Source organism: Corylus avellana, chromosome ca5, assembly GCF_901000735.1.
Source record: "Corylus avellana chromosome ca5, CavTom2PMs-1.0".
In the NCBI taxonomy this organism is placed as follows: domain Eukaryota; kingdom Viridiplantae; phylum Streptophyta; class Magnoliopsida; order Fagales; family Betulaceae; genus Corylus; species Corylus avellana.
This window is the reverse complement of record NC_081545.1, coordinates 4,463,132-4,489,881: the sequence shown is the minus strand read 5'-3', so window position 1 is coordinate 4,489,881 and position 26,750 is coordinate 4,463,132. Positions and strand designations below refer to the sequence as shown.

General features: G+C 35.9%; 3 protein-coding genes across 8 annotated transcripts; 2 read left to right on the top strand and 1 right to left on the bottom strand.

Annotated features, from left to right (window-relative positions):
• Window positions 1-220: 220 nt before the first annotated feature.
• On the top strand, window positions 221-7,103 carry LOC132180932 (histone-lysine N-methyltransferase ATXR2). The gene is made up of 15 exons (XM_059593931.1): window positions 221-374; window positions 758-833; window positions 1,529-1,614; window positions 1,713-2,080; window positions 2,699-2,811; window positions 2,924-2,955; window positions 3,137-3,288; window positions 4,067-4,154; window positions 4,729-4,777; window positions 4,966-5,020; window positions 5,220-5,289; window positions 5,381-5,450; window positions 6,226-6,302; window positions 6,576-6,632; window positions 6,788-7,103. Exons 1-15 carry the CDS (start codon window positions 291-293, stop codon window positions 6,896-6,898), a joined length of 1,488 nt encoding a protein of 495 aa, XP_059449914.1. The 5' UTR covers window positions 221-290; the 3' UTR covers window positions 6,899-7,103.
• A 1,643-nt stretch (window positions 7,104-8,746) lies between these two features.
• LOC132180871 (zinc finger CCCH domain-containing protein 13) lies at window positions 8,747-16,543 on the bottom strand. Of its 6 annotated transcripts, none has more exons than XR_009440204.1 (13): window positions 16,453-16,543; window positions 16,087-16,353; window positions 14,416-14,526; window positions 14,033-14,066; window positions 12,992-13,127; window positions 12,845-12,901; window positions 12,203-12,300; window positions 12,038-12,109; window positions 11,687-11,886; window positions 10,342-10,538; window positions 9,627-9,836; window positions 9,029-9,433; window positions 8,747-8,943 (listed from the first exon to the last, which is right to left on the bottom strand). XR_009440204.1 is itself a non-coding variant. In XM_059593853.1 (12 exons), the coding sequence occupies exons 2-12, from the start codon at window positions 16,211-16,213 to the stop codon at window positions 9,362-9,364; spliced, it is 1,314 nt and encodes a 437-aa protein (XP_059449836.1). In that variant the 5' UTR covers window positions 16,214-16,353; window positions 16,453-16,543; the 3' UTR covers window positions 8,747-9,361. The 6 variants fall into 6 exon arrangements, 3 of the variants coding, with proteins under 3 accessions (XP_059449836.1, XP_059449837.1, XP_059449838.1); XR_009440205.1 differs by having other exon boundaries at window positions 8,747-9,226; window positions 9,303-9,433; XR_009440206.1 differs by having other exon boundaries at window positions 8,747-9,187; window positions 9,303-9,433.
• A 1,154-nt stretch (window positions 16,544-17,697) lies between these two features.
• Window positions 17,698-24,973, top strand: LOC132180955 (uncharacterized). Its single transcript, XM_059593971.1, has 9 exons — window positions 17,698-18,215; window positions 19,043-19,090; window positions 19,249-19,308; window positions 19,532-19,615; window positions 19,927-20,031; window positions 20,986-21,099; window positions 21,270-21,370; window positions 24,016-24,127; window positions 24,408-24,973. The coding sequence occupies exons 1-9, from the start codon at window positions 17,721-17,723 to the stop codon at window positions 24,531-24,533; spliced, it is 1,245 nt and encodes a 414-aa protein (XP_059449954.1). The 5' UTR covers window positions 17,698-17,720; the 3' UTR covers window positions 24,534-24,973.
• Window positions 24,974-26,750: the final 1,777 nt, after the last annotated feature.

Sequence of the window (26,750 nt, the reverse complement as noted above, 5' to 3'; positions counted from 1 at the left end):
GGTATTTTTATTTGAATCACCTCTTTTATCTTCTCTTTCCCACATTTGCCCCAAAAATATAAAAAGAATCGATCATTCTTGAAACATTTAAATTATTATTTTGAATTTGAAATTTGCTATTTTTATTATTTATCAATATTACTTTTAATGGTTAAAATTATTTTGAAATTAGAACTGGTTTAACTGCCATTTTTTTTTAAAAAAAAATCAGACCATCAGCCGCCGTCACACACGCGAGTTGAGAAGCCGTGGAGCTGTTGAGGCAAAACCAGTCTGCTGTGTGGTTTCAAATGGAGACCGTGTGTCCGGTCGACGCTCAGTTCGGCAATGAAATCTCTGCTCTTCTCAATCCTCCTTCTCCTCTTCAAGTTCAGGCAATCTCTCTCTCTCTTCAAAACTTCGACATCAGAAGAGCTTAATTATCTTTTACTGTAAACCTTGCTCTTTTATTTTTGCTCTGTTTGTGTGCCGAGAAAAATGCAAGCAATCTAATCGTAACGGAGAAACACTCAGTAAAAATTAAAATTTTGAGTAATACATTTCCAGTTTCTTTCATTCCGAAATTATACAAAAAAAAAAAAAAAAAAGAAGAAGAAGAAGAAGAGAAGAAAAAAAGAAAAAAGAAGGAAATGGAGCCAGAAGGTAAAAGTTTGGCTAAATTTACTGGATTTTTAATTAATTTCTCCGGTCTTGAATGCTTCGATAATTTTATTAATTACTTTTTCTTTTGTTGTGTTAATGAATTTCTGTTATTCAGGGGTATTTCGAGGATCTTATATCGACGAGGCAATGGCGTGGTATCAAAGTGAAACAAAATGGAGAGTTTGGAAAGGGTATAATACATATTTTTTTTGTTTTTGTTTTTGTTTTCATATATATATATATATATATATATATATGTTTTTACTTCGTCTCGTTTGCACTTAAGACAGTTAGAGTATGTAATGCAGCTGTTTGAATCAGTAGTCCACATGCTTGCCCGTCTTGTAATCGTTTTGAACTGGATTGGTTTAATGTACATTACCAATTGGTTAAGGTGTATTATTGATGAATTTTATGTTATTGTTTGTTCTAAGACGCATAGCCTTTTGTTAAATGGATGAGATTGCTGAGTTTTTAAAATGACTTTGATTGTGTATTAAAATTCGTTGATGAAGAAGAATCTGTATACAATCAACACAAAAAACGGCCGCTGATTGATTATGAAACGTAAACTACCCTGTCACTGTGGTGATTGATGAAGAAGAATGTTCCTAAATTTTATTAAGTTTTGCTCCTCAAATAGGAATGTAAAGTTGAAAGTAGTATGCTTCGTGTATGCAATGTTAGCCTACGGTGATTTTTGTTTTGGAATTACAGGTGTAACTTGTTTTGTTTATGGTTGTATGTTAATGTCTTTAGGAAGTCTCATAAGTGTTAGCATTAGCGGACTTTGAAATGCTTGCTTTTAATTTTTGTCATTGTTGCTGTAATGGCTATTGTTGACATGCATTCTAAGGTTTTTCTTGCCAAATCTGATGAACTGCAGGTGTCTACGCTGACATGGACTTCAAGGAAGGGGAGCTTGTTTTGAAAGACCAGATGCTTGTGGGTGCTCAACATTATTCAAACAAGGTTTTGTATATTTTATTCTCATTTTGCTCTTTTTTTTTTTAAACTTTTTTTTTTCCATTATGGATGGCACATTTTTGATATTCCTTTCCACACTGCAGATTGACTGTTTAGTATGTAGCTTCTGTTTTCGTTTTATTGGTTCAATAGAACTTCAAATTGGAAGGAGGCTTTATTTGCAAGATATAGGAGTTTCTGTGAATCATGGATCTGATATGGAAACCTTTAAACACATATCAAGTGATTGCTATGGGACTGATTCCTGTGACGGAAAATACAATTCCCATTTGAAAAACTTTGACAACTTGGGAAACTGTGCTTCTAGCAGTTCCAAAGAGATATTTAGCATCCCTAGAGAAGTTGTGGAATCATTAATGAATGGTGAATTGGTGTTGCCTCACTCCAAAGAGTTCTCCTTGCCTTCAGCTGTTCCATGTCCTGGTGGATGTGGAGAAGCTTACTACTGCAGGTAACCAGTCCTTGCATGATGAGAAGTCTTTTCTTGTTAATTCATGTTTTAGCAATAACTATCTTAAATATAAGCATAAAAATGAATGCTTGAAGGGCTTGTAAGAGTTTGAAGATATTTTCTTTTCTTTCTTAAACAACACTTGTTAGATTTAGTGATTCCTTGATGCTTAGTGTCTGCTTCTACAGTAATCAATATTATCTACATAGAGTTTTTTCCTTTTAAATTGTTGCTATGATATCAACAAGACCATATAAGAAACATATGAGGCAGTACTTTCCCTAGTACAGGCATCAAGTGTTTGACATAGCCAAAAAAGACCAGAAAAAGAAAATCTGGTATGTAATTGTTGCCATGCTATTATTATATGCACAACTTTGTGTTGGTACACAACATGTCTAAAAGGCACAAGGAGAAGCAATCTTGGTTCATAACTGGAGCAAAACTAAACTGCAAATAAACCTGATTTTACACATTAAAAAAAAAAAGGAGAAGTGAATAAATCTACTTTTGACCATGTGAAAGTATTTTGAAAGTGAATGCATGTTGATGCACATTCTTCTCTGTAGCTGTCGAACATAAATTAATAAATTGTGATAATTTTGCCAATATTTGTAGCAAATCATGTGCAGAGGCTGATTGGGAATTGTCTCATTCCTTACTTTGCACTGGGGAGAGGTCAGAATCATTATGCAGGAAGGCACTTATGAAATTTATACAACATGCTAATGGTAAGGATCTAACATTGTAGGTTATATAGCCACCAATTATATCATTTTGAAACTCTATTTGTTTTGTTTCTGTGCTCTCTCTCCCTAAAAGATTTTTCTTTTGGCTCCTCAGAAACAAATGATATTTTCCTCCTTGCTGGAAAGGTGAGTGTGTAATTATTGTAGGTATTGCTTTCGATTTTCCTATTTCTTTCATTTTTCGCGGTTCTCATACCAGCATTGCAAAAAGTACCTACCGTAACTACTTCATGTATGCCACTTTTCCAAGAATAATGGTAATAGGGATGTCAGAATCATAAACTGATATCTCAGATTCTATTTTCAGGTTATCGCTTCCACCATATTAAGGTACAGGAAGCTGAAAGCAACTCATCTCAAAGAACAAAAGAAGTCTGCTACACCTAATATTTCAGACTGCTTGGATATATCTTTACTCTTGGAGGCATGGAAGCCAATATCAATGGGACACAAAAGAAGGTAGTTATGCATCAATGCTACATTTCTATATTATGTTCCGAAAACAAAATCTCTAGTATTGTCACATAGTGCATTTGGGAAACAGTAAACAATGTTTTAAATAACAGAATATCATAATCCCTCTTGGGGGCATACTTGATGGTGGCCCAAAGAACTTGCAATTTCTAAAGTATGTACAATATGCCATGTGATGCGCAGTTTGTATTGCATGGTAGTTCAATATTACCTTTTTCTGTCTGTAGCTGAGATTCTCCAGGATATCAATTAGTACTTGATGACTCTTACTCTCTTTTCAATTTACTCAAATTTAATCAGATTGTATGAAAAGATTGAAGGCTTTCGTTGAAAAAAAAAATCCTAAACTTAAACATTGTCAAGGATTTTGAGCTTGTATTGACTTTTGGCAGTAGTTTTGGGTATTCAGTGAGGTAAAATTTCGTAAATTCTCTTGCGCTATGCTCATTTTTTGACTGTACATCTAACTTTTTCTTGACATCAAACTCGCAATAAACATGCTTGTAATGGTATTGTTTGATGTCTTGGTAATGCTTTGGCAAAAAATTAGGTGTTCTTTTGAATATTTTATGTTTGATTGGTTGACAGCATGGGCTGATATTTGGATTGTCAGAGAGAACAAATTGTTCTCAGTATTAATTCTGTTTTCTTTGGCATACTCCTCTGCTATCTTCATTGTTCTTTTTTTTTGTATTGTTAAGACTGCGTGCGATACTTTTATATTGTGAAGTAGATTAGAAGAATCACTCAGATTTTTATATAGGTGGTGGGACTGCGTTGCATTGCCAGATGATGTTGATTGTTCTGATGAAGCTGCTTTCAGGATGGAGATAAGAGAGCTAGCATTTACGGTAAGACTTCCTTGAATAGATGGTGCATGTTACGTTTAAACATACTCAATTTATGTTGAATGATTTGGTAGCTTCCACATACAACAGCTCACCTAGCACACCAAGTGAAGAGAGGAAAAAAAAAAAAAAAACTCAATAGATTATTGGAGTTTTCACTTTTTATGTATTCTTGCCAGAAAATTATTAATATTTTGGGTATTAGATGTTTTCCTTTCACATTATGATTATGGGGGTTGTGTGGATTGGGTGGGGGTTTGTAATTATTCCCCAGTTTCCGCCTATCATATGGGAGCTTAAACTTTTTCTTTTCTGCTTTTCTCTTCTGCTTCAAGTTTTTTGGCTTGTTCTATCACTTGGCCTGAAAGATCAACTTTGTTAATACAAGGTCAACGTATTGATTAGGCTTTAGTTCATGAAATGCAACTACCATCATTAGCTCCATTTTACACTAGGGAGCCTTTTCTATTCCAGTTTGTTCCAGATATTATGACTCATTCTCTTTGATGGTAATATATTTTGCATCACTATTATGCTGCTATGCCAAACCCTAAGAATTCAATTTGAATCCTTTCAGTCACTACAACTTCTCAAGGCAGCCATCTTTGACAAGGAATGTGAGCCATGTATCCTTCCAGATGCAAAATCTATTGATTTTTGTTTTTCATTGTAATTATGCTTCTAAATGTTCAGGGCTCCAATCGATTCTTTGAGATCGTCTAATTCAAGTTTGCTTTACCCAACTCCCTTTTCGATAAAAAGGCAGAAAGCCATGATCCAAAATTCATTAGTTTCAACACTTAACTCGAACAAGTGTTTTCCCTGGAGATATATGGGCATATCATTGGCTTGTTTGAGCTGAATAATCTGTAAGAGTTATGCTCTCTCAAGGCTTTTCCTCTTTATAATTCCAGTCATCTAATATGTAGAGCATCTGCAATAAAATCAGTGATTGCAATGGAATGATTAGCCATTGCACCATTGCTTTTTACATCGTATGTGTTTCTTATTTTGGAATAATGCAGCCTGCCACTGTGTAACATTATGTTCAATTCTTTAATATTTCAGTGATTTGGTTGTAGCATCCCCTGTGGAGGATTACTTTTTGTACATTGATGATCTTCCATATCCTGAAAAGGTTAGAATTTATGACCTTGTATCTGGTTTTTTTTTTTTTTTTTAATATCAAATAGTAAGTTTTTATGCCATTACCTTATCATTGATGACAGCAAGAAGCTGAGAAAATTACGCGACCATTTCTTGATGCTCTTGGAGATGACTATTCAGTTTGTTGCCAGGGTAAGATGAATTTAATTGTAGAATCTTTGTCCATATGTGCAAACAAGTTCATGATTTTCTCTTTCTTGTAATTCTTCGCAATATTTTTGTTTTCTCATTTAGTGCGAAACTATCTCATGGGTAGTCTGAATGTGTTATTCTTCAAGAGCTATTGCAATATCATATACTTTAAAAAAATTTCAACCAAAACTATTCCGTCTTCTGAATGTTGTCTGGATGGTAGAGTCGAAATTGGTTTTTATCAACTCCTGGCTTTTGGTGGTAGTGCTAACATGTTTCCTTCTACATTTATCAATAGACCAAAAAAGAAAGAAGGATTATTTGGCCTCTTTAAAAAGTATTCTACTGAAACAGGAGAAGCGCAAAGCATTGTACTGTATTCTTTCTCAAATTGAAACCCTGTAAAGCATTACATGCAACGTCTTACTTCTGTAATGCATTACAACCTATCAGATCTGGTTGTCACTATAGATCTTGTCATAAGGTTTTCTAGTTTTTACTGCTGTGCTGTTTGTCTCTCTTTCATCTATCTGTCTGTTGCAATGGTAGTTGTCTTATTTACTGAATTCTGTGTTACTATTGCACGTGGTGCTCCTTTTTATATACTCTTCTTCCATCGAAATCATGTTTTGGCAAGTTGTGTCAAATTGCATATTGGAAAGATTGCATCTTGCTATTTTTGTTTTTTCCGGGGGGACGGGCGCTCAAGTATGATGACTAACATAGTTTACTCTCGCTCAAGTATGATGACTAACATAGTTTACTCTCATTTTAGGAACTGCTTTTTTCCCTTTGCAAAGTTGTATGAACCATTCCTGTCATCCTAATGCGAAAGCATTCAAAAGAGAAGAGGTATGTAAACTAGAAGTTACATTTTTGTAGCTTTCAATTGTTCGAGAATTTTTTGAAATACCGATTAGCAACATGTGCTGTTAATGATTTTTCACCTTATGTACGCTTATTGGGTGGAGATCAGTATGTCTAGAATTGAGAAACCTACTTGGAGTATATGATTATAGCATGTATACAGTAATTATAGATATGGTGGTTTATATTTGTGGGAGGACACTTGGTTTCCCTTAATGATTTTGTGCCCTTTTCATCCATGTTTGTTCTCTATTGGAGGACCGAGATGGCCAAGCTGCAATAATTTCACTCAAGCCCATCTGCAAGGGAGAAGAGGTAATCCGTTTACACAACTCACGTTAATATACTTCTTACTTCTACAACTGGTTGAGAATTACCCAAAATGGAAGCTCCCACATGAGTTCTTATGAGGAATGTTATTTATTTATTATTATTACCAAGCATTATTTAACATTTTCAAGCATTTTCAGGTTACCATTTCATATGTAGATGAGGACCTTCCATTTGAAGAGAGGCAGGCATTACTTGCTGATTATGGTTTCAAATGCAAGTGCCCCAAGTGCTTAGCTGAGGAGCCATGACCAAAACATTTCAAAATTTCAGTTATGGGAAGAGCCTAAGACCTGGACAATATGCCTTTGAAAGAGCATTAAGTCACCAACTTGTAGCTTTTCTTCTTCTTCTCCCTTTTTTTTGAGATAATATTCAGCATTTCAGGGTTTTGGTTTGTAAGAGTTATAGACAGTTCTTATTTTTATTAATTCCATTGTTTTTTCTTGCTTTTCATATTTATCTTTCAACTCTTGGTGTATAATTTTGATCTGTGAAAATTGAATGCTTAATACTTTCATGATTAAACAATTCTCTTCAAATGTATGTAGTGATACACTAAATTGCACGATCAACATAGACAATGATACATGCTAGATAGAGGGAATAAGATTAGAGATTTGGCGGAAATGACTCTGATGCTTAAGTTAGTGGGAACTCGAGTAATTTTCTGGGCTCTTTTTAGTTGTTATCTAGGTAGCTAGCGTATTGACTCATTGAGGCTCACAATTTGAACCTACCTTACCAAAGCCCAAACCTGTATTCTTAACCTAAGCTAGTTGGGTGAACAGTTCATGTATAGTTACACGTTCGAAATGGCTAAGGTAGGCCTCTGTATTACCGTTCATAAAAGGAATCAACTTCATGGAATGGTTAGGGCCTCCATAGATTTTATTTCTTTATTTTTTTATTTCTTGAAGATGAGAAAGCATGCACTTTTTGGTAACGTCCATTAGAGAAACGTTTTAGACATATAAAGGAGACTTCGTTTTAGAGCTTGTCGTGGCTCGTCTTGGTTAAGTTTCCCAACAAGAGAAACAAGGTGAGTTCTACTGCATAAAAAGTCTACTCTTTTGGGAGAAGCAAAGAGAAAGATAAAATTAATTGATCGTGGGATTGTCACCATTGCTTGCTTTTTATGCTGCTTGCATCTTTGGCTTGGCTAAGGTTGTTCAACCTCAAAGTGGTAGGGGTAGGGTTGTACAAGCGGTTGCAGTTAACAGTTATTGACTATAACCACTAACCGCAACCGCCTAACTGCTCCACTTAGGCAGTTAACGCTTATTTTATAGCTAGTGATTTTATAACCATTTTTTTTTATTTGGGCTTTTGGAGGTGTCATAGGTTATTGTGCGTGTTTTTTAGGCTTATTTTAAATAGTTTTGGGTCTTAGTGTTCTAAAAAACAATAAATATGATGAAAATCTATCCCTAACTTGTTAAAACGACACTGTTTAGGTGTTTAACACCAAAACGGCATCATTTTAATGTTATATTTTTAATATAAAATATAAAATACAAATTTATATTATTATATATAAGGGTAGGCGGTTAGCACTTATTAACCATTTTTTTCTACCCTTAAAACCACTAACAGCTCTGTCCAAGACGGTTAAGGGTTTTTTATAACCGCCTACAAAAACGATTAGCAATTATACGCAATTAGTAGTTGCAAGACCGTTATAACCACTCCGTTTGTACACCCTTTGTAGAACCAACCCTGTCATAGATCCTGCTGAAGGTCTATTGCTTGTGACTTATCTAGAAAGAAAGACGAAAACTATAAACATGGAGTAATCTTATTTTTCTCTGATCCTCCATACAATTAACTTGAATGGCGTGAAGATCATAGGAGAAATGCACCATGACGATGGAATGTGTCCTTCATACACTTCTATTTCTCTGATCCTCCATATAATTAACTTGAATAGCATGAAGAGCATTAACTTGAGGATTTTCTCTGATCCTCCATACAGTTGACTTGAACTTCGAAAAATAGTTCTCTTGTTTGAGGTCAATTTTCGTTATTAATTTCATGCATTTTTTTTTTTTTTTAAATTTTTAATTTATGACTTTGATATCTATGTGATAGGAAATCACTAAAGGTAGCCCCACATGGGCCACATTATTAACATCATATGGCATATTTAAGTAATGGAACAAGATAAAATCCTCAAGTGTTTAGATAGTTCAAACTTTTACATCAAGAAAAACCAAATACCTAAATACATAGTGTGAAATGGTCACCTCTCAATACCAGTAGTTTCCTTTCAATATACCAGTCTGTTAGTGCAAAACTGTGCATAAAGAAAATGACATTGTACCTATGTTATGAATTTGCATTTTGTACTACCAAAGTTAACCACAAAAATTTCACCATACCATATAGATCCCCGGGGAAGTTGGTTGCCGGAACGCGCACACATTCAGAGACCAATTCCTCCCGTTCAAACTTCTAAGTTAGAAACAATTGTGTGGAATGCATTTGCTCATGTTTGCCAAGCACCCAAGGATTCTGCTACCATATGGTAAAAGCCTAGCCTTCAATCGTGATGACAAAATAAATTTTGAAAGCACAAACTGACAAAATCCAATAAGTAAATGGTTACATTAACTATCCATAGGATCCAACTCTAACTCTATACATGATGCTCACCAATATTTGCGTCCACTAACCGAGGTAAACATCGAAACTCTTACTGCTTTTATTAGAAGTCAAACAACGTCCACATGAACCATCTCTTCTCCGAGCCCTTCCACATCTATGTTCTCATTATCACCCTCATACTGCAAGCCAAATTAAACTGCTCATATCAGATGCCGAGTGAAAAAACTAAAAGATTGAGAAGGGGACTAGAGCTTAAGTTTAATACTGACAAGGTATTGAAAGAACAAGGACACCCAAATACAAAATAGAAACAAGCGCTGTGGAAATAATTCTAATGCCAAAGAAAGGTCAGGTTGAACAAAAAGAACAAACCACGGAATAATTATTTTGATGGATTGGAGGTGGTGGGGGAAGTGGAAATGGCACGCCCATGATCTCACATGAGGGTTCTTTCTCAATTCCTGTAGCAGCAGTTTTGTTCACCTCAATTTTGTCCACTAATTCAATTTCAACCTCTTCGTCTACTGCATGAGCAGCCATGCTGGTTGATGGTACTACAAGTGCTGACTCCAAACTCTTCACCTGCATGGTTAAATACAAGAATAATAACGAGGGTGCATTAACTCACACAAACAAGCAGAGAGGATTAGTCCCACACTTTGGCCCACAATATTGAAATTATAAATTTTTCTTTCTTTTGCTGTAGAAAATGGCGTGCCCCCAGCACCCCTACCTGTCCCCAAAGTGTAATCCTGTAAAGGGTACTAACCCACTATTTCCACAGAGCTAGGTAAGTCATGAGTATAGAGGATCAGAACCCAAGCATTGAGAGAGGAGAACAAGAGCATTTACCATTTATCCACCTGATGTGGTGGTATCTTGAAATTAAAATCTGGCAAAATGTGCTAAATAAATTATGTCCAACCATTTGAAAGGAATCATTTCATTTACAAGGGTCTCATGTGCCATATATGGGGGTTAAAGTGTAAGCCTTAAACACTGCTCATCATAACTAATTGCTGGTGGGTTCACCGAGCCATCCTATATAAAACCAAACAAAGTTCCACAGAAAATGAAAAGGGTGCACCTTATCTGCAGTGTGGATGCTACGAGATAAAGTCTTTCCTCGTGCTAAAGGCCTAGAACTGTCAATTCCATCGTTCATCGCCTTGTTCATTGACTCAATTTCATTCCCTTCATTTGATTGAGCAGGTTGCACATTCCACCGAGATATCTTCTTGAATCTGATTCTTTTGTCCAGAAGTCTTCCTTTCGTTGAATCAGCTGGTTCACCAAAAGCATGTCAGCATCGAGACAAAAAGAGTAAACATGGTCTACCTCATGCCATTGAAAGGTACAAGTAACAGTAATAAAATTGGTAAATTTTCTGGCCAAAAAAGCATGGGAAAAATTTTAAAACAAACTTCGAAGATATAAGTGAAAAAAACACACTAGCAGACCGAAAAGAAAAAGATACATAAAAGAACAATATATTGTAAACTTTTCCTCTAAAACAGACTGACGTTATACAAATAAACACGGGGTGGGACAACGTGATACACATGGACAACTCGGCCTCCATTTTATATGAGAGGTCTGTACAAAAAATTTTGCAAAGCAGTTTACTCTTCAAAATTTTCAATACTTTCTTTTCCTATGTTTAGGGAAGTAGGCACACGTATGATAAGTTGAAAAAGAACTGTTGGCATATACCAAATGCTGGAAATGAGATATCAGACATGCTAGCCCACAACCTAGAAGGCAAACTTTCAGATGACGAATGAACTTTAGCACATCACATTCATGAACTCTAAAGAGATAAATGGACCATAGGCAGTGTTGTATACCAAGTTCCATGTTGGAAATAAGTCCATTTCAAAGGGAACATAATCTGTTGGTGCCATTGAATGAGGCAGCATATGAATTTTGAAGTAATTGATAAGCTATAATGTGAACAAATTTGCAACATGTTATGAACAAGTCTGGCATTTCCAACCTGTTTCTGAAGAAGTTCACCTCTATATTGACTTTGTCATTTTGAAAAGTGCTCAATTTCTGTCTTGACTTGATCATCACATACAGTTCATAAAGATTTTAAAAGCAAAAGTATTGGGAGTTTTCCTATAACTTATAGGATGCTTCTATCATGTATTGGCTTCTGGACAACAATTGTTGGAATCATTACCTTTCACGATTTAGACCAACACATATGCATAAAAGACCAACTCTAGTAAATTTTCAAAACACCTAACACTGGGTTCAAAAGAACTTTTTATACCAAATCTATTATCACCAAACACTATAACAAGGCCTGAAAGCTCTATGTAGCACAGGAAAACATAATCGGGGGACAGAAAATTAAATGCTATAAATTCAAAATAGGCAAATACTCCAAAAATTCTATGCATGAATAAAATGTTAATCAAATCCACCTCGATCTGTTGCTTCAAAAACACCCAGCCTTTTCTTGCTGGGAGAAGAATCGTTCTGCAGCTCATTATGTGGATTGATTACAGTAAAACCAATAGGTTCTCCGTCGCTTAAAATATTTATGGAATCCTCTTCATTGGCACCATTCCTAGCAGTATCTGAACCAAGCTGATCTCCCAACTTCTGAATTCGGACTTGTGATCTACAAATTTCAAAAACTCGATTAAAAAACAACAATAGAACTCCGAAACGTGTCTTCAGATTAGAGAATCAGACAAAATTAGAATGCTTTAATTTAATGCAAAGATCAGATGGAGAAAAAATAGGAGAAATAATGTCAAACATATATTTGCCTTTTCAGTTCGACTTGAAGCTGTGAATAACGATTATGTGCCTTTGCAAACTTCTTCATTTTTGAGGTGATCCTGAATATTCCAAAATCCCCACCCCCCCAAAAAAAAAGAGTAAGAGAGGGATCATGAATTGACAAGGAACTCAATCACTGCATCTGCAACTACCTTTTACATTCCTCTTTCTCTTCGTGCAATTGAGCCTCTAGCTCCTGAATTCTAGAAGTAAGAATATCTGCTTCTTGGATCCTCTCTTCCAGGCCAACCTTTAAACAACGGACACATCAGATGTCATTTTTAATCAAAGGAAGAATAATAATAGCAACAGAAAAGAATCTGATTCTTAAGATAGAGAGAGGGTGGGCTGGGGGGAGGGGGAGGAGGGTGTTCTTGTACCAAACCCACAAAGAGAGCAACATGATCATCTTCTGATCTAAAACAGTTTCGCAGCCTGAATAATCCTATCTTGCAAATATAGACGTAATATCCTTCAATATATTTTCCATCACACTGTTTGTTTAGAAGGACGCTAATATAACAGAGCAACTATGATAATCAAAGCCATTCCTTCACAACTAACTGAAAACATGAATCACTTTAAATATCAAAATTCGAATAGATTATAATAATAAAACTCGTGTAACAAATTAATTCCCACTAAACAAAAAAGAAATTAAAAAAATCACATGCAGTATGACATTTTCAGATAATAAACACACGCATTCATATACATGCATCTGTGTGTGTGCATCCACATGCATTTATGAGTGTAGTTGACCAATAGGCAACTGCAACAAGGATGAAACTGACCCTTAGCTGAACTCTGTGACGATCAAGCACTTTTATATCTGACTGCACTTTCTTTAACTGCACATGGTTCACACAAATCAAAATAGAAATTTTTTAGTAGATTCTAAACAAATTCAATACAAAATTAATTGACCAAATTCTTCAGACCTGCTCCTCAAGAACATCCCTGGAATCAGTGGATGCAATTTTTCCTTCTTTAACTCCATCTTCAGTTCCCTCTGAGGTTCCCAAACTTCCAGAAAAGTCACCTTCACTGTCAAAGTGCTGTTTTTTCCTACGTTTTCTATCACTCTAAAATCAATCTAAAAACATTTTGAACTGAAACATATGCATACTAATATGAGGATGGAAGAATGATATTCAAATGAAAAATCTGTAGTATTTTATGAAGAATCGGAATGAATTACTCCAAAAGATACTTCAAAGTGTCTTATTTGTTATGAGTAAAATATTAGAGGGCATATCATGTGGTTACAGTTCAGCTAAAGAGTAGTGGCAGAACTCCCAATACTATCTTCCACATTCTATCCCATTGGTGTACATGATGCCATCATGTACATAGCACATAAACCCATAATCTAAATAATGCTGGAACTTATTTTAAACAGTTAGTAGAGCACTAATAAAACTTTATTAAAATAACAAAAAGGAATTACCCTAGTACATGAGAGGTACACAAAATAAACGCAAAATAAAGGGAAGACCTAACATTATGAATGTCTTAAAACTCCAAGAACGAAATAAAAGATAAGATACAAGTAGACAGAGATTACTCAAACAGCAACCTTAGAAACACAATTTTCAAAATAGTCTCTAATAATTCCACATTTTCTAAAGTCCTACCATCCCTTCTCCAAATACACCACATAAGGCACAAAGGGACCACATTCCTTCTTTTCTTTTCTAATTTTTGATAAGTGATGGCTGACATTGCAATGCAAGGGTCTAGTAATATTACCAAGCCAAGCCTGGAAAGAGCATTGACACTATTTTTAAACTCTAAAAGATGAATATATATATATATATATATATATATATATATATATATATTGTGATTACATTTATAAATCCAACAATTTCACCTATCATTGAGTAACCCATTAAGGCAACAATAAAAAAATTCATGTTAAATGAATTGATGCCAACCAAACCCTATATATGCATGTATGGGAGTTCATTTTAACTTACCTCTTCCTCTCAAGAGACTTGGAAGAGCTATAATCTGCAAATTCAAGTTCCACCAGAGTGAATTTAACCAATTGGAAGTAAAAGATAAAATAATATGCAATTAATCTGAGTAAAGTTTTCCTACATTATATATATATATATATATATATATATATATATATATATATATATATATATATATATATAATGTATATATTGACAAGTAAATTCATAACTAGAAGAGAAAGGCAGAAGGAATAAATGACAAAAACTGAAGAGCTCTAGCATTTATAACATGATATATCAAAAGCCACAGAGAGACATGCAAGCAAAGAATAAATATAGAAAAGAAAAAACTCTAGAAAATGAGGAAAGTGAAGAGTGTAAAGGACATTATGTCTGACCACGAAGTGCATGTCGAGCTCTTGCATCTCTCACTGGTGAATACCTTCGTGGTGGAGAACGCCTTCTCTCAAGCTTAGCCCTCAAGTCACTACCTTGATAGTCTCGCCTACCTGCAATAAGAAAGAGAATAATTACCGGTACAACATTACCAAGTCTATATCAATTAATCTTTCAGAAAAAGCACGTAGTAGGCTCTTGATTGTTAATGAGACTAAGCTTACCACATGGAACAACATGAGAAACATTATAATGAACATTAATAGTGCCTTTGTGCCAGTTCCAAAAGGGCCATATAATGCATAGATGTAATAAAACCCATGTTTCAGCTTATAACATTGAGATAAGCTCCGATATCATAGTAGCGTTGGATAAAGAAGACTGATATCCCCGTCTTCTTGTTGATCAGTAAGATATATAATACAACCAGATAATGAGGTTAAGGTTACCATTACAAGGAACAACATGAGAAACACAATAATTAGCGCCTCCTTGCCAGTCTAAAAAAGGCCACAGAAACCAGTGTTGAGTAATAAGATAAAACCCAACGGGAAGATACTTCATTGGGATGACCTTCATATGTGTCAAAGTAGCATTCGATAAAGATGAGTTGACATCCCTCCTTGTTCAGAAATAATATATATGAGATTTCTCCAAACTGCCATAAGACATTATAATAATAATCCATCCATAAGCAATAGAATTTGCTTTCTGATATATATCCAGTTAAAATGCATCTCTGCTCGACTCAAGAAATCCCATTGTGGTGTCATTTGAGCAGAAGTAACAAATGAACTCAATACAATAAGCTTCTCGACCAAGTAACTGCAACAAACATTTGAGCATTTAGCCAGACCTTTTGCAGATAATATGGAAGAAAATATATCTGATCCCTTAAGAAATACTTTGCTGGCCTATAGATGCATAATAACCATGATAAATCTCGCCATGAGAATACTACAATATGCGTTACAACCAACCAACCAACCAACCAGAATAATCCATTCTGAAGAAGAAGGCCACTAACTGTGTCGGTTACCGTGAACTTTCCATCCTTAATGAAACGCCCCAAACTGCTGTTAATACAACATGTCTCTCAATAAAACACTTTGATAGGGTCTTCTCAAATACTGTTATGTTACATGTAAGTAAGCCCTCTTGCTCTGGCTTATGCAGAAACAATTAGCAAATATAAATATTAACATTCAATATCCAGGCCCACAAAACTTTAGACACGAAAGGAACTGCATAATATCAGCATACTTAACCATCGAAAAACCACATAATATCAGAAGACATTACATACATAACTTACATGCACAGAGAACCGCATAATATCAGCATACTTAACCATTGAAAAACCAATTCGCATTAAGAGCAAACAAACTGGTCATATTAATCTAATACGTATTACACTCAATAACACATTATAATATTAGCCAATCCTTATCCTCTTAAACTTTCAAATTTTAATTTGGCACACATATCAAACCCTATTACATTAAAATACATATTAAAAAATCTAAAGAAGAAAACAAAAACTGCACAATGATACTAGTACATTACAGTTGCAATAATAACAATCCAAAACCAACAAATTTAAATTAACCTCAAATCCTAAGAATTAAAAGGCAATTAATTACTACAAATGAAGAAACAAAATATATATATACCACTATAGGATCCGGAGAATCCCCGGAGCTCCGAGTCGCCGTGCGCAAACGAGCAACTGTGGCGCGAACAGCGACCCTTCTGGTACAAAACGCACAGCTTTGTCTTGAATGGCTTTCTCTCAACCATTGTGAGAGTAAAATATACCCCGAAACCAGAGAATTACGGGGAGAGGGGCGAAATGAAAATGAAGTGTAAAACCGATTGGAGTTTTCGTAATTATGAGAAATTCCCGGGCTGATGTGAATAAATATGAAATGATACGATTCCTGCCGGAGAAAAGTAGCCCTAGATTGTGAGCTGGGGATGCTAAAGCAAAACGAATCGTTTAGAGTTTGGGAAATCGAGAAATGACGGAGGGGACGAACCTTGAAAGACTGCGTGACGAGAAAGCTTGGATTGCTGAGTAAAGAGAATCTGAGAACGCAACACGAAAGCTCCAGCGTCTGGTAAAATGGAGCAGGCCCAACGTTTTAAATTTTTTTTATTAAAAAAAAAAAAATTTATAAGAATGAAAAATATTATCGCAAAAGAAAAACCAGTTAAGAGTAGAGGTGAAAAGGTTAATAAGAGTCCCCCAATATTTACAGCACTAACCGCTAATTGATTTATCGCTTTTGATGGCAGTTAAAAAATACAGCTAACTCCCTAAGCAATTACGGTTAATAATTTTAGGTTTTGAAAAAATTACTAACAGTTAATTATTAACCGCTTTTATGTATATTATATAATATATATTATATATAAAAATATATAGAAATGCATGAAACGCTATTGTTTTTGTGTTTAAATATATATAAAAATTTAAAAATAATGTCGTATGTAGTATGGTTAGCGATTAATAGGTTATTAACCGCTAACCACCTAGGTGGTTAGTGAATTTTACTAACCGCCTAGGCTGTTACGATTAACGGTTTTAACAAATAACTATTAACCATAACTGTCTTTTCACTACTAGTTAAAGAGTATTTTGTGCTCATTCTCCTCATCTAAACAACATCACTCGCTACATAGTTAAATCTACCCGTTAAATTTTATTACTTAAGGTGGGTTGAAAATTACGATTTCACAAGCATAATCTGCATTTTTAAAAAATATTATAAAATGTAAAGCATTTAGCATTGGAAATTAATAAGTACTTAATTTAAAATAGGAAAAAAATCTGTGATTTCTATAACTAAGTTAAGGAGTGCTTATTTTGAAAAAGCGTGAATTTAAACCAAAATTACGATTTCTTATAACAAATATTTAATAAAAAAATTATCTTTTAACATATTTTACCAAACACTTTTGCAATTTTAAAAATAGCAATTTTTAAAATTACACTTATTAAAATCGCAATACCAAACGGAAGTTAATTTAGCACCCAATTATCTAAAGCATTTCTTTATTTTTTTTTGTTAAGAAAAGATATACTTTCCAATTATCTCATTAATTTTACCAAATATACCCCAACGGCCAAGGGGATTTTTTTCTTATTTCCATTTTTGTCTGGGAAATCGCACAGCTCGGACACGTGTCCTATGTACCAGTGGAATCCAAACTACCAGTAGAATCCAAACCGCCACACGTGTCCTATGTCAACATGTGCGTACTTGCGCTCAAACCCAAATCCGGAGCCCAGAGATAATTTTTTATGACTCGCCTGACTCATCTGGTCAGCCCAATCAACTCGGCCGGGTCATTTCGCTTCTCCTTCTTCGGCTTTACCACTAGACTGTCCCTCCGTCGTGCCCAAAACACCCTCACTCTCGCACCTCTCACACACTTCTCACCCCCACGAATTCCCAAATTTACCTTCTTTGCCACCGGACCCGACCGCCCCAAACCCTACGCTTCCCCTCCCGCGATGGATCCCCTGGCGCCAGCCGCCGAAGGCGAGGACTTCGTCCACATCGAGAACCCGAGCGCCGATGACAGCCTGAGCGAGAGCATCGTGAACGTCGAGGAGCCTCCGAGAGACGAGGACTACGACGAAGACGTTTCGACGAGCTACGAGGCCGAGAGCTCGGAGTCGAGGAAGGTGCTTCCCGAGGAGCTCTCTAGGAGCGTGGTGGCTCTCACGTGCGAATCGGCCGCTGACGGTGGCGTCTGCGACGTGTACTTGGTTGGCACCGCCCACGTGTCTCAGGTAATGAATCGCTTGTGTTTTGTGCTGGATTTAGTCTCTGTTTGGCTGGCAAGAAAATTCCTTAATTGGTTTCTGTTCGGCTGGCGAGAAAATTCTGATGACATGGTGCGTTGGATGAAGCTTCAAATGATTGAATCAACGTATCTGTGATATTTCATTAGCTTAATGCATTGCTTTCCTTCGTGTTGTGATATTTTCTGTTAAAATTAGATTGTTGTCAGTTGCATACATATAAATATCAATATCCATAATTATATAAATCAAACCATTTGTAATTGGTTTGATTTGGGTATGATTTCTCTTTTTGTTTGATGTAAAGAACTGAGTTCCAGCTTTCTTGCTGGTGTGTTTGGGTGTTTGTTTGTGTTGGAATGAAAATTTTATTCATCCAAAAAAAAAATTTTACAAACACACGCATACATGTGTGTTTGACTAATTGTGTTTGTTACTAATACATTTATCTATATGTATGTATACATGTTAGAAGTGATGGAGAAGAAATAAGATCTTCTATGTTTATGTGTGCCAATGGAAAGATAAACAATGTAAGCAATGCGATATAAATAAAGACAGCCTTTTGATAAGGGATCTCTTGCTTTGGATGTACTCAAAATGACTAGATTTGCAAATGGTGAAATTGAGAAAGTATAATTAATTATCCTGTTCTGATCTCTTTGTGGAAGAATCAAATTTCAACTTCAGTTGTAGTAGAAACTTGCATGCAAGATTACATTGGGGCAGGTTGTTTTTATAATATTTTAGGTATGGTTCTTATTATTAGGAAACAGATTGATAGCTATGCTGAATTGGGCCTCTGTGGGTTGCAGGAATCGTGCAGAGAAGTAGAAGCTGTAATCAGTTTTCTGAAGCCACAGGTGTTTTCCCTATTGAAACTTGTAAAAACACTTTGTTTGATTGGTGGGTCATTTTGCAGGGTTGTTACCTGCATTACAATTGTATTTGTAGTGTTGTATAATCTTGAAGATTTAGTCGAAGTTGGTGTACATTTCCGAACATGTGTTGTTGACTGCAGGTTGTTTTCCTAGAACTATGCTCGAGCCGTGTCGCAGTGCTTACCCCTCAGAATATAAAGGTTTGTGTCTTATATCTTTTATCGTGCTGTTTTCTATGATATTTTTCCTACTTATATATTTGACTTGTGCTTATTCTCTCTTTCCCTCCCATCCCGCACCCTGCACTGCCAACCCCCCCAACCCCTCACCCCCACCCCGCGCGTACCCCAGACCTTGTTGTAAGGCTTCAATATTCAGCATCCAAGTCTCTACATATACATGCACTCATAGTTACTTCTACAGGTACCAACTATGGGACAAATGGTAGAGATGTGGAAGAAACAGCATAATATCTTTGGAATACTTTACAGCTGGTTTCTTGCTAAGGCACGTTTCTATGTCTTTAACTTGCATCTCTATCACCCATGTGTGTGTGTGTGTGTGTAACTTGCATCTCTATCACTATTGTGTGTGTGTGTGTGTGTAACTTGCATCTCTATCACTATTGTGTGTGTGTAACTTGCATCTCTATCACTATTGTGTGTGTGTAACTTGCATCTCTATCACTATTGTGTGTGTGTAACTTGCATCTCTATCACTATGTGTTTTGCACTCAGCCTCTGTAAACCTTTCATAACTTCATATGTGGGATGTTCTAAATTTTTCATGCTCTAATCTTGTTCTTGATTTTCTATTAGGTTGCTAGTAAGCTTGAGGTTTTTCCTGGTTCTGAGTTTCGCGTGGGATATGAAGAAGCAATGAAATACGGTGGCAGGGTTATTCTTGGGGACCGCCCTGTGCAGGTAAGATATTATTTGCTTTAAGAATTTGTTGATTGGAATCGGTCCATGGATCATGTCTCTGCTTCAACCGCCTTATACTACCCCTGCTTCTTTTTTCCTCCCCTCCTTTTTTGGTGTATTTTGATTATTTATCAACCCAATATCCCCAATCCATCACCACTCGATCCATCTGTATTGAACTCCTGTTATATCCATGCTACATTCCACCTTGGGATGAAGAGATATGTATTACTCAAGTGTTTTGAGGTGAGATGGGGTAATTTAGTTTACAAGCACATTGCGCTACATTTCTGATTGCCAAGAATGTTTTGGTTCTCTCTCTGAGATAGAAAAAAAGGTTGTAAAATCCATTAAAGCTGGTCTTGAGATTTAACTCTGTTATAAGCATGTGAGTGCACTTGCTGCTTATTATGTGCTGTTGAATCCTTGTTCCAGGCCCTACCCTTGTAGCCAAGCATGTTCTCTTGTCGTAAACCTCTAGTTGAGAAATTTGTCAACAGCTTGAATGTTTATTGGTTGATTACTTGTATTCTTGCTCTTGCTTTCGAAAATTTTAGTGTCAAATGATTATTTGTGTTATTTATAACTGGTGAACACCCAGTTTCTATTTCTTCCTCAATGTTCTGTTTCCATCCACCTAAATTTGCTATCATTTGGCCTATTGGAGTCAGGACCCTATCTTGTGGATAAATTTGCTTGTGTGTTGAATGTCTATTGGTGACTTACTGATAATTTTGGTTTGCAAATATGCTGGCAGTTCTAAAATTTTAATTTTAATTGATTATATATTTTTGTGGCGATTCTTTTGCCCGAGCTATTTGAATCTTCGGCAATATAAGAATTGTCTATCTTTGATCTAACGCACTTTCATGTCAAAACTTTATTGATACCTTCCCACCCTCTTTCTTTCTGAATTAAAGGACTTAAGTATAACTTTGACTTTGACTGAAGCAGATTACATTACGGAGGACTTGGGATAAAATGCCATTGTGGCATAAGATAAAACTTGTATACTCCTTACTTTTTCAAGCAGTATTTTTACCAAGCCCTGAGGATCTTAACAGAATGGTAAGCTTCTTTTATTAGTATTTTGTCATCATTAGGTTTCTTATATTCTAGACTTTATCGACATTGGTAGGAGTGCCAAATGGTTTCTACTTATATGAATTTAGAAAAGGGACATCCATTTTTATGTAGCCGAATTTAGTTAATTGTAATTTTCCCTTTCATATCTTCAGCTGAAGGAAATGGATGATGTTGACATGCTGACTCTTGTGATTCAAGAGATGAGCAAGGAGTTCCCTACTCTAATGGAGACCCTTGTTCATGAGCGAGACCAGTTAGTATCTTTTGCCTTCATATATGTTATGAAATCTAGTCTTATGTCAAAAGATGATTCCATATCATTAAATTGTGTTTTTTCCAAGTTAAGACTTTATTAAGTGAGATGGAAGAAAAATTTAAAGCTATTGTGGACAGCTTTATTATTTCCCCCTCCATCATAAGTATATCTTGGAGAAGTGCTAAGTGCATAGGTAACACGTGGCTTGAGATATTTCAAATTTTCTTGTCCACGACTGTGGCTTTGCAACTTTGCAGTTTGCACCTACTCTGAATTCTGAGTCCTATTATCTGTTTTGTCTTTTTTTCCCCCTTCTTTATGGGCCTGGCGTTTTATGGTTGATTCTGTGTTTGTTATTGTTGCATGTAATGGAGAGATTCACATCACAAAGATAATTTTTTTTTTTGATAGGTAAAAATGTAAGATTAAAGCTCAAATAGAGACATCACAAAGATAATATATAGGAATGATTAGAAGGATTGGTATAATAGAAAACGGGTACCAATGTTAAGCTATTGACAGTGGCTCCCAGGTCTTGAATCAGGTGGTAAGAGTTGGGATGGGGTTGGATAGAAGTCAGAATGTTACTAAGCAAAAACATGTTATAGGAGCCTATTTCTAGTAACATGTTCACATCTTAAGATCAAATTTTTGCCCTTTAGTCTTTTTTTTTTGATAAGTAATGTTGTATATACCAAAAAGCGTAGGGGGGTGCTACCCAAGTGCACAATATATACCAAAATGCCCTTTAGTCTTTAGTAATATTCATTGCTTTTTATTCAGTGATGGTTCACTTAAATAGGGTCTTGGGAGGGATGGCTTTGATACCATCCCCTACCCTTTAGAAACTTTATTTTCTTTGCATGAAGTTGCCACCCTTGGTACTCAAATGTATGACTTGCGTATGTAATCCAGTGATATACATATACTTTTATATGGAAAAATTGTAGTCTAAACATGCGTTTTATTCATCAGCGATCTGTTTCTGTTGGTGATGCAAAGGCAAAGCGTGAAATATTGGTTTATGAGGTTATTAGAATTTGATTTTTTTTTTTTTTTCAAAGAGACAATGGTATTGTCTTTGGTAATTCAATAAATAAGTGATTGTCCTAGAATATTTTAGGCAATTTAATAAATGGGCATTGCCCTAGATTATGTTAGGTAAGTCAATAAATGTGAGCTGCCCTAGGGTTTAGTCTATTAGTCTATTTAAGTGTCTCTTGTACTCCAATGAAGGAGTAATGCTAAAAGAAAGACCTATGTCTCTCTTGTGTTCTCCTGAAATTGATGTGGCTGTTAAAGTTACCATTGAATTTGTGATAGATTATTATTAGATTTTAATCTAATGGTAATTTTAAAAGCTACATCAATTTTGAGAGGGCACAAGGAGGACATCATGGTGACATTTAGCATTACTCCCAATGAAGACATATTTGAATGGAATACAATGATGAGAAAGTGATTTTCTCTCTCCTCTCTCTTCTCCCCTCTTCTCTGTCTTTCTCTCCCTAGCTTCTTCTCTCCCCTCTCTTTCTCTAGCTTTTTCTCTCTTTCTAGCTTTTGTTTCTTCTTTGTTTTTCTTCTCTAGCTTCTTTCTTCTCTCTTTACCCTAATTTCTGTGTGTATTTTTTTGTGACTATTGTTTGTCCCGCTCAGTTGGAGATTCTATTTAACCAATAAAGTCTTTAGTTTTGACAGACTTTACCTAATAAATAAAGTCTTTAATTCTTCTCTAGGTTTTTAGTCAGCTTGTTTATCTCAATGTTATCAAAATAAATATTTCCTTAAGTACCAGTTTTTATTAGTGGTGATACAGTTCCCACTAGTTTGAGAAGGCTGCATACACCTGGATTTTCATTTGCTTCTTTCTGTTTTCCACCTTTCACCTGTTCTTTATTCCTGGTTGGTGTCTTTGGTTCCATTTGTTGCTCCAGCTGTCTCAAACCATCGGAACCATACCATGCTGAGCCTAGAAATTGAAATTGAACCGGATTACAAGTTGGGAGTTGTTTCCCATATATGTTAACATTCTGCTGCTTTCTTCAAATCTGGTTTTAGATTATATAATTAACATAGAAGAGAACATGATGTTTCTTTAACACCATGTGATTGTTATGAGTTGATTGGCTTTAGCTGACACATTTTTACACGGTTTAGATGATAAATAGCTCCTCTGGCCAGCATGTAATGGATTGAATAGCCATCCGCAGATTATGTACAGTGGACACTATTGGCTCAAAAGCAAACATTTCAGTAAAGATCACTTTGAGCATGCCCAATTATTAATATCTAAAATTGATTGGGAACATAATCGAAATTATGCAGGGAACACCTTGGACACATTCTCCCTTTTTTTTGCTTGTATTGTTATATATAGTGTGATGAAGCTGAGATAAGTGCCATCACAGAAATTTATCATATAGAACTTATAGGAAGTGAGCACTCGTCATGGCAGGAGAAATGGTTTCCTATCAGATTATCTGGATAGTGCACAATTAGATTGGTACAATACATGTGATGTTTGCCTGCTTTTGTTTTAGGAATCTATGGTTCTACTGCATTTATTTTTTGTTGTATTAATATTCAGCATATTTCTGTAAGATGTTCTTGGTTTTATATTATTAATTTTCTTGTGTTTCTAGGTATATGTCTGCCTCATTACTGAAAATTGCTAGTGGGCATAGTTCAGTTGTCGCAGTTGTTGGAAAGGGACATCTGCAAGGAATTAAGAAGCATTGGCAGCAGCCTGTTGTGGTTGGGGAATTTATTGTTTTTAATTTTTTTACCTTCAAGAAAATCTATTTATTTCTATCATATGATACCCTTTAAAACCAGTCCATAAACACGGAAAATCATGTTGGAAATGTTTATAAATACACCATTCAGTTAATTCCTCTTTGTTACCAAAAATTTGTACCTTCATATTCATCCTACCTTTAGTTGACATGGGAATCTATTATTCACACTTTTGAATTAGATTTTCCATATATTTTGTTTGAGTTCAAAGCTTGAGAACTTATCCACGTTTTTGCAGGTGAAGGATCTTATGCTAATTCCCTCGCAAAGACCAGGTATTTCTGTGAAGGTCTTGGCATCTCTTGGTGTTGCAGTTGCTGGGGCGGTCATAATATCGGGCATCTATCTGGCGAAGAAGAAATAGCTCTACTATAGTTGCTTCCTTGCAGACATGGTTGGAAGTGGGAAAAGTGCCTCGGCATGAGATGTGGAAGGTTAGTTTTTCGGCAGTGATCCTTGATTATGGATAAATCATGATGGAGTGTGCACTAGAAATATATCATCAAAGCTCCCTTTACCTTACTGGGCTGGTCTCACTTCCTTCATGTGAAGTATACCCCTGAAAATTGTCTTGATGACATGGTGAGGAATTTTTTTTTTTTTTTTTTTTTTTTTCTTCACAATTTTAGAATCTCTGAAATTCATTCAATTTCCAAATGATGAATAAGAAACGTATTATTTATATGCCTCCAAGGGATCCCTGTACACATGTAATTAGTTTCAAAGCTCAGGGATTTACTTTTTTGATTGCTTTCCAAAGTTTCTCTAGAAGTCTTTGGTGCTTTTAGATCACCTTTTTCATTATGGTTCATTCTTATTTAATAATGATGGCATATCATTTTATAACTGTTTGTGTGAATGGAACCAATGGATGCTTTTCATAAGTAGAATTAACCTAATTGCAATATAAAAGTGAGTAAAGTTCGCAAGAGTTAATGGTGAGCGAAGGTTTTGATAATGCAGGTGTAATTCTGCTGAGCCAAAACTAATCGGCGTGAACAGATATCCTAAACCTTTTACATACTCTGCATCATTGTAGTAAGTCTCTCTACGGAGAGAGAAGTTTTTTTCCTCTTCCCCAAGTAGAAGCTTGGCCACCTCTTTCTAAGGCCTTTCTCTGCCCCGTAACGTTGTTCCGAGGGAGGAGGGATGAGTTTTTTTCCCTGCCTCCTCCCTTCCCTTTTCTCGCATTCCGCTTTTTTCTTAACTCACGATTCAACAGCTTTGTTGGCTCTACCTCCGCTGCCACTCACCCTTGTTGCTCCTCTATTGCTAAGTGTCTGATTTCAGCCTCCTGCAGCAGTTCTCAGTCACGGCTCTGCCTCCTTTCTAAAGTTTTTGGATTTGTTTTTTTCAAAACTTGATCTATAAATTTCAGGAAGTCGCACTTTCTCACACGCCGCTCCAGACTTCTTTGGGGCTCCTTTGCTTTTCTTCGCCGCCTACTACGCCTTTATTTTGGTCACCATACGTTGGCGCGTGTACCACATGTGCCTACGTGTGGATCTTACTCATTGGTGTGTCCCATGTGTCGACATGCAGACACTCTTAGGCTGCATGTGAAGTCACATCCTATCATGCACTACTCCACAATGCTCTTAGGCTCTTCTACTTTTCTTCGACACCAGCTATGCCTTTGTTCGGTCACCATGCGCCCATGAGTGGATCTCACTCATTGCCGCATCCCATGTGCCGACTCGGGGACACCCCTAAGTTGCATTGGGCAACTCCATCCATCCATTCAGTCGTCCCTTGCCGCTGCTGCTAACCTTCAGCTGTGGTCCTCCAACTATCTTGCTACCAAAGCTGGCATGTGGTCTTTACGCACCGACAAGTGGGCCACTTGTCGGCATCCAACCGTCTACGTTGCAATCCTCCACCTTGCGTTCCATAGGTGCGTTACTGTTCTATGAGATTTAAAAATAAATAAATAATAATAATAATAATAATAATTCTGTATCTTCTTATTCCATATCAAAGATTGTACAAAGCCGATATACTCATTCATGAAGATCACGCTCCCTGAGGGCTTGCCATGCCCTGTTTGTGTTGTTCACAAATTTGACATGACAATTTTGATACGTAGTATAGAGTTAGCATATCTAACAGGACTTATAGTATTTCAGTTTAGAAAAAAAAAAAAAACTTAGGGAATATAAACGAATTATCTATTTAAAATTTAATGAAAATGGATCGAGTTAATTGCAAAAGTAAAAAACCTAAGAAAACTTTGAAAACGGTCTAAATCTCAGTTAATAATTTGATATTATCTCTACTTTTACATATGATGCCCTTAACATGGTTTAATCAATTAGTAGTGAAGGGTGAAATGTGGTAAAACCAGTTACTGGCATCATTTTTTTTTTTTTTTTGTTTAACTATGGTAGCCTCGTGGGGATGCATGCTTTTTTAGTTCATTGATTTTTGATTTATTTCCAGTAAAACTCCGTCCATTCAATATGCATAATAGAAGAAGAAAATTGATTCTGAAATTGCAAGTACCATTTATCCTAACAGAATTGAAATTGGCTGCAACTTGTTGGGAAGGGCTTTGATGGAGCCTACCTATCGGAGGACCCCA